Source organism: Xiphophorus maculatus, chromosome 21 (genome assembly GCF_002775205.1).
Source record: "Xiphophorus maculatus strain JP 163 A chromosome 21, X_maculatus-5.0-male, whole genome shotgun sequence".
Lineage (NCBI taxonomy): Eukaryota > Metazoa > Chordata > Actinopteri > Cyprinodontiformes > Poeciliidae > Xiphophorus > Xiphophorus maculatus.
This window is the reverse complement of record NC_036463.1, coordinates 25,713,581-25,727,688: the sequence shown is the minus strand read 5'-3', so window position 1 is coordinate 25,727,688 and position 14,108 is coordinate 25,713,581. Positions and strand designations below refer to the sequence as shown.

Sequence of the window (14,108 nt, the reverse complement as noted above, 5' to 3'; positions counted from 1 at the left end):
GCTCTTCTGCTTGTTCTCCACTTTTGTAAATACTCACACGGCTGTTTAAAAGCAGACAAAAACAAAAAGGGTTTTATGAGATTTGTTTTTATTTCATCCCTCTTTAATCATCATAACCTGGGACATTTTTCTGAACACTTCCAGGAACTAAATGAGTTTCATTTCGTTCATTCATGGCTGTTTATTTAGTTAGCATGAAGACATACATGTTGAACCGTCTTCACTTGTTATGAATTTCAGGGTTGAGACAAAACACTTGTTGGTTTTACAATAGAAAATGGACAAAACCCTGGAAAATGTTAGCATTTTGTGTTTTTTTTGGTTGAATAACAGTAAAGATTGTACACTGGAGAATTATACATCTTGGTGACATTTATTATTAATTTAGGTATGTAAAAACCAAGCAGGTTCGTAGATTTTGACTGTAAACGCTGGGATTATGAGAGAAAACTGTTTCATCTTTTACTTTATATCCTTTTAGTTGTTAAACATCTTAAAGGATGTGATGAACGGACGCAGATTGAGGCCAGCTGAGGCCTTTAAAACGTGCAGGAGGTTAGAGTTGATCATCAACCTGTTAATAAAGAGCAGGAGGAAAAGAATCAATAGATTAAAAGATATTTATACTGTAATAATTTACATGATGATAATATCTTACTGATCATTTTAGAGGACATAAATAATGTTCACTTATCGAAGCTTAGTTGTCTTTCTACAGAATAGAGAACATAGCGAATACTGTAAGAATTTCTAAAAAAAACCAAAATACAATGTTTTTATCGTGGTATTATTTGTATTTCAATTTTTTGTATCAAGACTGTGAACGTGTGCGACTGTGTGTCTGAGCGTGTGCACAGGTGTGTGACATGCATGTGAGCGTATGTTTTCACCTCGCCTGAGTCACTGGGATCAGTCAGAAGACGACCGCCATCCAGCAACGCACATCTGTGATGTTTGGAAATCTACAATAAATGTCCTCTCCTTGTACAGCAGAAACCCAGAGCTGCTTCTCTTTCTTCACACAAACCTTCACTTTATGGATGTCAGAGTAACAACCTGCTGGACGATATGGCTGAAAAAGGGTTTAGTATTGATAATTATTGATTTGTTTTAAATATCTGAAAGACTTCCAAACTGTTGGAGTAACATTTCCTCTTTTATCCACAGTTTTTACGTCTCATTGCTTTTTATTTTTAAGCAGTTATGAGGAACGGTGGCGAAACCTGAAACTGCTGCTGTTACTCAACAGGTTGTTGCTAGGCAACCGAAGAGTGAGTGAGTTAGTTGATTCCACCTACCTAGCTTAGCTAGCCGTGAGAAGTTACAGTGGTTCAAGTTTTTCCTTTTATCGACTAATCAAGTTTTTGGTTTTTAAAGATTACATTTTTGGAAATTTATGGATATTTCCACTCATGCACTCCTTTGGTTTCCGTAGTTCAGATTGATGTCAGCGGCCATCTTGTTTGACCAGCACGTTTTTCAGCTTCTATTAGTTTGGACTTTGAATTCAGGTAAAACTCTTATAACCAAATATAAAGGTCAGGCTAAGACTTTTATTTTTTTTTTAACCAGAATATAGCGTTAATATTACCAGAAAAAGTCGCCATATTAGGAGAATGAAGCGGTAATTTTATGAGTACTCAACATGAAAAATAAAAAATAATTATCCACGTTTTTTCCTCATGATTTCAAGTCATTTACCTGGTAAAATCACATCTTTATTCTGCTAATATTGTTTTATTCTAAGAATTAAACCAAAATTCTTGCAGTCAAACTTTAACACTGTGTTGTTCAACATACAGAAGGATGATTGAAATAAAAAATACTTTTTAAACATATTTTCTGTCATTTACAATACGTTGAACCATAAAATATTACACCAAACTGACCCATGGAAACAAGGTTTTAGTCCCATCGGACCAAAGCACACAGTTCCAGTTAAAGTCAAAGTTCAGCACTCCATTTATTTATTTTTGTGATGGTAGGACTGAGAATGTTTCCCCTGACATCAGTCTCAACCAGTCAGTAAATAAATCATTTATAGTTGCTATCAGTGACACTAACATGCCTCTGGTTCAGGTGAAGAGCTGTTTTCTTTAGATATTTCCTAACTTACAAAGATTGTCAGCCACACTTGAATCTCTTGTTTTTTTCCATTTTGAAGATGAACAAAGAGAAATGGGCCATTTGCAACGTCAAAATCGCAATGCTGAAGAACACATTGTTTCCAGTACATCATAAACATCATTTTAAATACTTTTCACCACTTGTAGATGCTGAAACATTGATTTTAGATGCAGTCTTACATGTGTGCCCTGTAAAATAAACATTTCAACCAGAGTTTACTTAACAATTAATATGCAACAAACGTAGAAAACATATTTTGGTATCTAAGTTTTATTTTATGTATTTAGCAGTTAATTTACATCATGTTTCTCAGCGGTAGAAACATGATGACACAGGTGGTTCCAATAATTCTGCCACTGATGATTTTGTGAAAAACAATTATTACTTAGTTGTAAACTTTAAAAAGACCATTTATAATTCCCTTCCACTTTACAAGTATTTACATTATGTTGATTTATCACATAAATCCCAACATAGCAAAACGCTAAGTCCAATCCTGTTGGTAATTTTCACCTGTTTTAACTGACTAAATTATAGTTCATGTCCGTTCTGCATGTGCCGACTCCTTACAAATCATATTATTTATATTCCAACCTCTAGTCTTTGCGTGTTCTGACATAAGTTCATTTTAGACCACTGTTTTTGGGTAGTTAGCTGTTTTTATCCGTGCCTGTAGGATCCCCAGGAACCACAATGTATCGGTGAGCTGACGGGTTGCCAGTTCTCCTCAGAGAGTCTCAGTCTTTCTCCCTGCCCGAATCAGGGTCGTCTCGAAAATACCTGGCAACCCTTTCTGCCTGCCCGAACACATAAACGCCCCCCTTCTCCCCGCTTCCTCCGCGGATGCTGCAGTCAAGTTGGCCGCGCATGCGCACTCTCGGTCCTCTTTTTGCTCGGAAGGTAAGTGCGGCATGGCGCGTGTTTCTTCCTTCAGGGAATAAACGGAAAACTTTATCCGCTTTTAGCTCACCTCAGAGTGGATTTAAAGGCAGGGAAATAGTTTCCTCCCGGTAAGCGAAGCCTTCGGAGTAGCTGCTTTGTTTTGCCGGTGGATACCAGTCTGGCGGTGGGGCAGGGTGTGGGTGTCCGGGGCTGAATCAAAGGGACATGCGGCCTTCGGTGGCGAGGCGCTCGGTGTCATGTCGGCCGTGTTTTCCAGCCTTCCGCGCTGTCTCTCAGCGGCCAGTGGTTGTTCGTGGAGGCCATAATAAAAATGAACCCCGAGCTGCCGTCGAACTTGAAGTGATTTGGACTCTTTATTTTGCATCTCACTGCGGTTAGCAATGGTAGCAGCTGTTAGCTTTGCTTTCGCTCACTTATTTAAATAACAGCCACTGTAACGAGTTACGAAGAGTTTGTTTTATTAGGTATTAAGTGGAGTTTTTTATTATTATTATTCAATGACGAGACATAACTAACGGTAGCGTTACTAAATGCATCGCATTTTAGTTCCAGCCCATCGTTATAAAATAACGGTATGTTGTTACCAGAAGGCCAAGCTAGCGTGTGCTACTTTCTTAAATGATCCCGTTAATCCCCCGGAGAGACTTATTCCTAATTTGTCTCAAATTTATTCCTACATTTTTTACTCTGAAAAACAGATTTATGCTGCTGTAATTGATCCGGACCCGTTTGAAGCAGCGGTGGATGACACAGCAGTTGAGCCTCGTGTTTAGCCGGTTAGCCTGTCCGAGCCTCCACGTTTCATGGACGCTGCGGATTTATCGCTGCTGTTTATTCAGACCTACTTCAGTCTGACGGGGGAAACATCTCGGATATGAAACATTTAGTCCTAAAAACAAATCTGCATTTCTGAACTGGTGAGTTGGATTACTTAAAAAGGCCCAAAAAGGTCGCAAAGGCAGCAACAAAAGCTAATTTAAAGCAAACTCTTTAAATAATGACTTTAAAATGTAGGAATGCGTAATTACATGATTGCTAAACGTGACAGTAACCATAGTTTATAGGTTTAGAAAGTTGGCATAGATGTTTAGGGTTTGTAAATAGTGAAGTACATCAGGTTGAGTTTGAATGGATTCCCAGCTAATTCATTTAGGCGTTGTCTGGTTATTGCAGCTCTATGCAGCCTGAACGACTCTAGTCAAATTGTCTTTATGCCAATTTAAAGAAAACGCAAAGAATGAAGATGCATAAATGCAAACTTTAATAAACTAATAATTTATGTGTTGGTTATGTAACTTTGATTTTGTGTAAATGTTCTAATACGTATATAAAATCAGAATTTTATTAGAGAAAATATCAGAACCTGAATTATTCCTGAAATTAGATAAAAGTTGAACCCATGTAAATAACTGAAGATATATTATATAAACAAAAATCAAACTGTAATAGATATTTGATATAGATTGTGATCATGAGTTAGTTTAGCTGCAGTATTTAGTTGGCTATAATATTTCAGTTGAATTGTAAATATTTTTATTTTGTTTCTTGGATTCCAGCTTTAATAAATGAAGGTTTTAGCCTCCAGTAAAGTGGAGGAGACATTACAGAATGAAAATAAAGTTTAATTTGCTTCTGAAAATGATTTTGAAACAGATGTGGAAGGTTTGAGAACCTGCAGAGTTTATTCTTCCAGTTTATGAATATTCAGCGTTGATAAAAACCTGCATCAGACTGAGACTGAGATTCTCTTCAGATACCGCCATGATTTAAATGATGAAAACAAAATGTGAGAACATTAAATGCAGTCAGACAACAGATTATCTACACTATAAATGGACTTTAATTTCTATTTAAGGATAGAATATTTGCATTTATGGTTCAGACCTTATTTATGGGAACATAAGAGGTCGAGGCGTCGATGTTTTGTCTTTCTGCACAGATTTATTGTTTTGCTAGAAATGATCTGGGAAATAATTTGAGCGATTTCACGTCTATTTCTGACTTCAATAAAACTATAAATATATTGTCGTTGTTTTGCATCGGTCAGTTTCTAAATGGTTTCTGCTGCTTCGTTTATTAAACCTTTACTCACCCAGAGTTACCTGGTCAGTGTTTACCTGTCCAGGTGTTGATGACGTTTTGTGCCGTCTGTCCTCGCAGCGCCCCAGACCCATCGCACCATGGCAGATCCCGATCTTGACTTCACGACTGGTGAGTCTGGCGCCTCCGCCACCTACCCCATGCAGTGCTCCGCCCTGCGTAAGAACGGGTACGTGGTGCTGAAGGGACGCCCCTGCAAAATCGTGGAGATGTCCACCTCCAAGACCGGCAAGCACGGACATGCCAAGGTACGCTTCTGAGCCGCCGGGTTCCACCCACTTCTTCAAAACTTTAATCATTAAAAGGCTAAAATCAGGATGCGTTCCCTATCGTGGAGATTGTGACTGATTTATTAATTTCACTTGGTTTTAAATTTTCTTCAGATTTCTAGTTTAGCTGTTTGCTGCCAGTTTTCACATCTTTGTTGGTTTGTTGTGTTTCTGCAGGTTAACCTGGTTGGTATCGATATCTTCACCAACAAGAAGTATGAAGATATGTGCCCCTCCACCCACAACATGGATGTTCCCGCCATCAAGAGGACAGACTATCAGGTAACCAGGATGTTACAGAAACCGACCAGAACCAGGAGGAGATTCTTCTGCTGGATCTAAACTTATAGTTTGTAAAAGAAAAAAGTATCAAATTAGTTTAATCAGGTTCACATTACAGTGTTGGTGTTGAATTAATTCTCCAGTTTTGATGAACAAGAACTTTTTCTACAAGATAGTGATGAATTTATGGCAACTATTAATTTAGTTTTAAATATTAAAAGTAGAAAAGAAAATCCATAATGTTGGAAGTTTTTAGATTTTATTGCCTGATTTTTGCAGTTTATAGATCTGAAAGTGAGTTTTATTATAATAAAACAGAAGCTGATTATTTTGATCAGAAATCTGTTTGAATTTTCTGCTGGAGCTGAAATTGAACTCGAGTCTTAAATTAATTAGAACATGTCTGGTATTTTACCTGGGAGTCTTTAGTCTCTCGGCTCCAGGATGAAACGATTTTACTGCAGGTTGTTTGTTTTCTGGAAACTCAATATTTAATTTTTATTGCTGGAATCTTTATTCTCTTTGTTCTGATTTAAAACTTCTGGTTTGAACTTTAGGTCAGTTTAGTGACGCTTCATAGGAAGACTAATAGTTTAGGACAAAATAAGATTTTATCCCAGGATTATTTAACAGACCAACATAATCAACTTTATATGATGATCTGTTACAATAAAATGTCTTTTATTGTCCCATAATTTTCAGTGACGGCCAGTAAAAAAAATAAACTCACAGAATATAAATGTAGAGAAAAACAAAATACTGTTCTGTTGGATAATGGCAAAAGTTATAATATTTACAAAATGTGCATTAATATAAACACAATTATAAATATGACGTGATAAAAGTGGCTCGATACTTAAAACAAAATAAAAACAGAGTTAAAGATTCAAAACAATATTAAAATGAAGCTAAATGAAATTTCTGAAGAGACTGGAATAAAAAAGATTTTCTGTCACTTAGTGAATAATGAACCAGCTGAGTGAGCAGGTCTGGTTCTGCTAGCGTTAGCATGATGACACTAGTTTAATTTAATAGTGGCTAGCGTTAGCCTGATTAGCATTTGTTAGCCTGAACTGTTTGTTGTCATCATTGGGTCTGAGGATTCTGGTATTCAGAACCAATCGGATCATAACCTGTTTGGTTCCCCTCACCGTCCTGCGCAGGACCTGATGGTGTTTCCTTCATCCAGAACCTGGACCTGTCAGGTTCTGTTTGTAACTTTAATCCATGTCTTTTCCATCAAATTCTACCAAATCTGTAAACATGAAAGCCTTTTAAAATGTTCTCAGATGAAGTAATGCAGTGGATTGTTTGCTTTCAGCTCGTTAACATCGCTGAAAGCTACATGTCCTTGATGAGCGACAACGGTGACATCAGAGAGGACCTGCGCGTCCCTGAGAGCGACATCGGCAAGGAAATTGAATCGAAGTTCGAGGGGGGTGAAGAATTCATGGTGAGTTTCTGTTTCTGGCGCCGTGGCAGACGGTCCGGTGTCGGGTTTCAGATGATTGACTCGGACACGTTGCTCTGGCTGCCCGCAGGTCACCGTGATTTCTGCCATGGGGGAGGAATGTGCTGTCGCTACCAAGGTCTTGGCCAGCAAATAGGGAGATGGACTTTGCTGCCCAGGCAACAAGCACCACCCACAACCAGTCTCCTGCATCCTCATTGGTTCTGTCACCAAAGCGTCGGCCTTCACAGACAACCTCAAATCATTCTGTTGTAATTTCTCTCATCAATGATCTTTTTGCCCCCCTCTCCTTCGCCTCCTCCCCCACCCTGGTTTCTCTTTTCCGTTGCTGTTGGGAATGTTCCACTGCAGCTCGCTGCGTGGTCCTCTGCCTGATGACTGAGTTTTTGTTTGGTAACAATCTACTTTATATAAAAACAACTTAAAAAAATCCCAATCAGTTGCTCATTCCTGCTTATTTTTGCCTTCATAGTGTTGGTTTCGCCACTCACATTCCTGAATGTTTAAAAGAAACTTTGGGGTTCAGCTTTTGTATGATTATTTTTTTATATTCTTTAGATTAAAAAAGCGGATCTGGAGGGGAGGGCTGCTTCCATCTCCAGGGTGGTTAGCGCTTAACAAGCCCACCCAGCATGTAAAGAAAAGTTTTCCCACCCCAGTCAGGAACTTCAGCAACTCCCCCCTCGGTGTCTGTTTGTCGTCTGTAGGAGTCTGAGGGCCAAATTCTCGATCCAATGTAACATCCCCCTCCCTCCCCCATTACAAAAAGTGTTATTCTTTGATTTCAGCGGCGTGAGTGTGGCGCGGTGTGGGCCTCCACATGGAGGCGGTTTGCAGTGAGAAGTGTTTCCTTTTGTTTTCTTTTTGAGGGACTTTATTCGGGTTTGGGAGGGTGGTTCAGTTGCAAACTTTCTGTTCACTCGAGGCCTTTTGTCACCTGACTGAAGAAGGCAAAATAAAACAATGATACAAATGGACAAAAACTGCAAAACGCTGTCTGCTTTCTGTCTCCTGGAGGGTTTTGTTTTGTGGGCAGAAAATAAATGCATTGCAGTGTCGGATCAGTTCTGTTTGTGCGATTTATAACTTGTGCTTTATGCTGCAGACTGTTTCTGCAGCGGGAACCTTAGGAAAGTGTTGGCATCAGTATCCTAGCCTCTATAAAACTGCTCATGATGCTGCAGGAATGTGCAAATGACTCCATACAATAAATGAGAAAATCATTTCAACTTTTCGTAATTCTGTTCAAAATGTCAAACTTGTGATTTTGATTGTGGCGAACAACTAATGAGAAACCAAAATTAACTTATCTAAATATGTAGATTTTTTTTTCCTTCCACTAAACTTTCCAATTCAATTTATACACATTTCTGAGTTTTAAAAGTAGAATCTTGCATAAGTGCTGTATTGAAGCAAAGAGCTCGTATAAATGGAAAGTTTAGTGGAAGGAAAAAGTGGTAAACTGCACAACCAACATCGATTGAGTTTGGGGGAGATGAAGTTGGAAGAATCTGAACTGGATTTAAAAACGATTCAAAGTTTATCTTTTTTATTTCAGATTAATCAAAACTTATGATTTTTTTTTCTGGAAGTTGAGAACAAAATCCAAACTGCTAGAGGTCAGAGGTGAAGTTTCCACAGTTTGATCTGCTGAACGTCTGAGGTGCATCAAGTCCAAAGTCGGTTTGATTTTCCATCTGGATTCGGTTCTGGTCGTCTCCCTAAAGGAACCAATAAATGTATTGATTACCGGGTGATCGGCGCCGAACTGATCGGACCTGAACTGGAACATCAGCTGATTAAAAAGGAGCCTCCACTGCAAGTAACTTTACACTTAAAAACATAGAAGTTTAACTATTTTGATTTAATTAGCAAAAATTATGTAATTAGGTGAATATAATTAAGTGCAAAATCTGTATTTATATAAAATTCAAGTAAAGGAAACATTTCTAAATGTATTTAAGTTTGTCAGTAACCTAAAGTACTTTTTTTTGTCAGTTACTCAAGTAAAAGTAATTAGTTAATTAATTATCCTGAGAGCAACTATTGATATTCTCATTTATTTGGCTGTGATGGTAAAACAAGTTTATCTTAATACATTAAATAAATAGAAATAATTCATGTCTGTGTTTGTTTGCAGTCATTATGATGATTAACATGTCATGAAATCATATTTACAGTTATTACAGTGTTTGTTTTTTAAAGTCTTGTCATGTGATATTTTCAAAGAATTTCTCTTAATTTTTATTTTTTTTTGTATCTTGGATACAAATTTTCTCAATCAACAGCCGGGTTTCTGCAGCCATCTTAGCACTGTAATGTCTGGATTTATACAATAAATGTATTGTGTTTTTGTTCCCAGTCACAGAGCATCCACCATTAGTATAAACTGAAGTATGATGCTAATTAGCACCATTAGGCACTTAAGGAATAAGATAGCCTGCTCACAGTATGTTGATTATTTTATTGATGCTGTTGTTACTCAAACATAACTTTGAAATTGAGTCAATATATATTTACTTCAAATAAAGCTGAATACTGAAAGATTCCTCTAGTGTCGTAGAAGCTTTTATCTCATGTTACTGCTTTTGTAAATAATTCTTCATTCATTTTTCCTGTTATAATCTGAAGTCATCTTTTGATTTGAAGTTCCATAATTCCACAAAATTAAATGCACAGAATTCAATATTTCTACAATTATTATTTCCCTGCAGCCCTGATTTTGAAATCAAGACTCCAGAGAACTGAGTTTTGTAACAATGTGGTTGAAATAAAACCAGATTTTATTTCCTCATCTTCAGGCCCTGTGAGTCACTTTGAGTTCCTGTTTGAAGCATTTTTTCTTCTCCTCCTCCTGTGTTGTAGTATTTGAAGCCATGGCAGAAACACCCAGCATGCAGATGAATCACTGCCTTCTGCTCACTGGAAAAATGAATGCATGCTTCTTTCTTTCTTTCTTCCATTTTTCCAGCTCTTCCCTTTCAGGGTGAAGTTACGGTTTCTGTGACTCATGCAGACGGCTGATTTCCTCTGCAGGCTGGGAGACGTGTTGCGGGTCAATGATCGGACAGGACCAGCAGCTTTATTATCAGGCCGAGTTTGGCAACAACTGACCTTTGGACCAACAAGGGAAAACAACGTCTGTCCTGCAGTGACCAAACTTTCCTCTTTTATAGAGAAAAATCATGATAGCTGCTGTTTCTAAGTTCAAATGTGTGTTTATTTAATTATTAAAACATCTGCTACTTTATTAGCAAAGATGGGTAGAAATTATACTCTGGAGTAACAATGTGTCACTAAGAAATACCTCAAGTAAGACTACAAAAGTATTTAGTAAAAAGGCTACTTAAGTACTAACTGATTGTCAGATGGAGAAAATATTATTTTATGTGTAAATTCTTGAATTTAAAGACTAAAATGTGGGAAAATTATACAAATAGGTAACATAACTACAGAATAAGTTGAGGCAGAAAAAAAAACACTTTTCCAATTAGTTTCAATAAACTTATAAAAATAATATTTAAAGCAGGCAATGTATGTTAGCACAGGGTGAAGTATGTCAACTGATAATATATATTACTGACTATACTGTATGTTCTTTATTTCCAAATAGCACAAAGGGTTTTGCAAATAGAAAATAATATCAGAAAATTGAAGCTCGTCTCCAAACAAGAAGTCTCATTTCAACATAAACTATAGGTTATGTTTCTGGATCTGGTGTAGATTTTATTAATATATGTTTGTTCTTTATTTGATAAAGCTACAAAAATGATCAAGTAATTGTAAAAAGCATGTTGGAGTAAAATTACTCTAAATTAATTTTTTTCCACAAAATTACTCAATAAATGTATCTACGTGATACTTTCCCCGTGTCATTAGGTTGTAAATTGTTATTTTCACATGTATTCTATTATTTTTGGCAGATGTGGCATTGACCATATTTGGGAAAGCCGTTTCAAGCCGTGCGTCTTACGTCCCTGTGCGTCACATCCGTTTCTTCCTTTTCCCGTTCGGTCTCAACATGGCGCCGGTGAGTCCGGTTCGCTCCTCATCCATTTAGCGAAATAGACGTGATTTTAGTTGTTGTTTGTCTCTTTACTTAAAACATATATAGATTATTATTGTTACAGTATCGCTGCGTGATTTTAATAGTTTTTCTGAATAAGGAGTGTAGAAACAGGGCAGTTAGCGTTAGCTTGTACACGTGTTCCAGTATCAGGCTGCCGGTAGACCAGACTCCGCATAAAAAATAGTGGATTTTCTTTATGAATAATTTTATCCATTCAGATGAATTTTTAACGTGCTTTGTTTTTGGTTGATAGGTAGCTCGTTGCCTTGTAGTCATGTCGGCTTATTCGTGGTCTTTTTGCTACTTACCAGTTTAGGATTTATAAATGTTTACAAAACATTTTTATTTCTGTGTAGCTTATACTGTATTTGAGTTATTATTGTACAGTAGTTGTGGGCTGATCCAGTGCACTAGAAATATTAAATGGTCCAAGTTTGACCCTAAAGGAGAAATTATAGCGTTTATGAAATCAGCATATAATAAAATAAACTTACACCTGCACAATACATTATTTATGTACCTGAATCAATAAGCTGAAACATTTACATTTGTTGCCCAAAATGTGTGTATTGTTGAACAGTTCAGGCTGAATTACTGCTATAAATGTGTTCTTTCAGCAAATGGCCTCTTTTAGTCTCTACACTCTTAACAATTTATTACTTAAGTTCATAATTCATCACCATTAATCTGATTAATGGTTTGAGAACTTCTTTGTAGCATCAATAATACTTTGAAGTCATTAATGCAATCAGAGAAAATGTAACTTGTTCCATGTCTGATTTAAAAAACAAACAAACAAGCCGCAAATTATTAAATGTAGAATAACAATAGCATGATTGTGGTTTTGAGTATTAATTTAAAGTTTAGTTTATAGCAGCATGTGATGGCCGACCGTCACATAGTCCTTTATTATCCAAAGTATTCACAGTAACCGTTACTTTCCTTCTATACTTTGTTAATTTTTCACAGTAAGAAATGATTTCAGAGAGCTTGTGTTTGGTTCGGATAAAGTGAGGTCTGGGCTGTGACTCATGGAGGTAAAGATGCTGCTTTGTGCTGCAGATCAAACAGAGGAGAGTCGCTGCAGGCAAGAAGTCCAGAAAAGCCCCGTCCTGGAAGTTCACCCTGGACCTGACCCACCCAGTGGAGGACGGCATCCTGGACTCCGCAAACTTTGTAAGTCCCTTCTGTCTATAGATGTGACCTCTACAGCCGTCACGGTTCCCATAGCAACATTAAATTGACTGGTTTTGCTAGCAGCTAATGTTGCATGTGGACTAGGGTTCCCTTCCCTAGCGCATTATTGTGCTCTGTGTGACAGGAAACCTTCCTGAAAGAGCGGATCAAGGTGAACGGGAAGACGGGGAACCTGGGGAACATCGTCCAGGTCGGCCGCATGAAGAACAAGATCAACGTAACGTCTGAGAAACAGTTCTCCAAGAGGTGAGCGAGGCCTGCGATGCTGTTAGAGATGGCGTTAACAGAAGAACTGAGCCGTCGTCTTCTCTGGCAGGTACCTGAAGTACCTGACCAAGAAGTACCTGAAGAAGAACAACCTGCGGGACTGGCTGAGGGTGGTGGCGTCCGACAAGGAGACCTACGAGCTGCGCTACTTCCAGATCAGCCAGGATGACGAAGAGTCTGAGGCAGACGAGTGAAGAGCTGCAGATTTCTGTGTTCAGGAGAATAAAAGTGGAGAAGAAAATAATTCGCTTTATGTTTTTTATCATCTAAGCACAAATACAATATTCTCTGTAAAAGCAGTTACGCAGTCAGACGTGAAAATGAAGAAAAATTTAGATTTTTTCCCCCTTTAAAAAAGTTAATCTAGCTGCCAACAGATGGCGCAATAAGATTCAATCTAGAGAGATCGAGCAAAGACCGACAGGAAGCTGCAAAAATGATTCAACTGTTTAACTGCAGCTAGAGATTGAAATGAGGAATGAAACAAACCCAGAGAAACTCCAGATGCTTTAAGAGGCGACAAGGAAACACCCAAAGTAACAGAAGCATATAAATCTGATGACGCAACAAGCAGAACAGACCTGAGAAAATTATATAAAGATATAAATTAATAGAAAACAACTGGAGGTGAAAGAAGCCAAGAGAGAAAAACGTTTATTTTTCCATTAGTTGAACTAAAAGCTGGAAGTTTTTCTTTAGATCAAAACGGTTCTGAAAGTAGAAGATTCACAGAACCGTGTGGCAAAGAGACGGGATGTAAAGTTATTAATAAAATAAGAGCAATATTTTAGTTTATTTAGCCTGTCAGAGAGAAAACCATTTGGGAGATTAACTTTTAAAAGTCATGTTTTCACCATGTTATTCATATATTTTTATGTCAGAGATCCAAACTAAATATTTAATTGAAAAGATAAATACAAAATGTTTGGTTTATAATTAAATATTTACTCTAACTAAATGTTTAATTCTAAACTAAATATTTATTTTCCAAACTGGACATTTAATTTTCAAACTAAACATTTATTTTCTCTGCTAAATATTTAACTTATAACTAAATAATTAGTTACAAGCTAAATACTTAGCTCGTAACTAATTATTTAGGTTTCCTAGCATACAAATTAGCTGCAAAAGCGGAAGTAGCATATCAAAACAAAAGCTGTGTTTTGAGGCCCTAAACTCCGCTGCTGGTCTGAATGGTTTCATATTTAATGTTTTTTGCTCGTTTATTCTCTGTAATGTGTTAATTGTTGTCGTAACGGCTACACTTACATGTTTTCATGCAGTTACAGCAACAGTTTCTGGATCGGTCACTCCAGAACACTTCCGGTTCATCTTCATTCATTCTTAGAGCGGCTATCGAAGATGAAAACTTCCTGTTTATTCATTCCTAACTAAAAGAACAAAAATATTTATTGTTAGCACC

At 37.3% G+C, this 14,108-nt stretch overlaps 2 protein-coding genes across 3 annotated transcripts; both read left to right on the top strand.

The window, feature by feature from the left end:
* Positions 1-2,936: 2,936 nt before the first annotated feature.
* On the top strand, positions 2,937-8,381 carry LOC102237476 (eukaryotic translation initiation factor 5A-1-like). 2 transcript variants are annotated; one of them, XM_005812702.2, is made up of 5 exons: positions 2,937-3,027; positions 5,191-5,378; positions 5,577-5,681; positions 7,003-7,134; positions 7,223-8,381. In XM_005812702.2, the coding sequence occupies exons 2-5, from the start codon at positions 5,211-5,213 to the stop codon at positions 7,286-7,288; spliced, it is 471 nt and encodes a 156-aa protein (XP_005812759.1). In that variant the 5' UTR covers positions 2,937-3,027; positions 5,191-5,210; the 3' UTR covers positions 7,289-8,381. The 2 variants fall into 2 exon arrangements, with proteins under 2 accessions (XP_005812759.1, XP_005812760.1); XM_005812703.3 differs by lacking the exon at positions 2,937-3,027 and adding an exon at positions 3,058-3,137.
* Positions 8,382-11,100: 2,719 nt separating this feature from the next.
* rpl22l1 (ribosomal protein L22 like 1) lies at positions 11,101-12,929 on the top strand. Its single transcript, XM_005812704.3, has 4 exons — positions 11,101-11,182; positions 12,284-12,397; positions 12,543-12,664; positions 12,735-12,929. The coding sequence occupies exons 1-4, from the start codon at positions 11,174-11,176 to the stop codon at positions 12,877-12,879; spliced, it is 390 nt and encodes a 129-aa protein (XP_005812761.1). The 5' UTR covers positions 11,101-11,173; the 3' UTR covers positions 12,880-12,929.
* Positions 12,930-14,108: the final 1,179 nt, after the last annotated feature.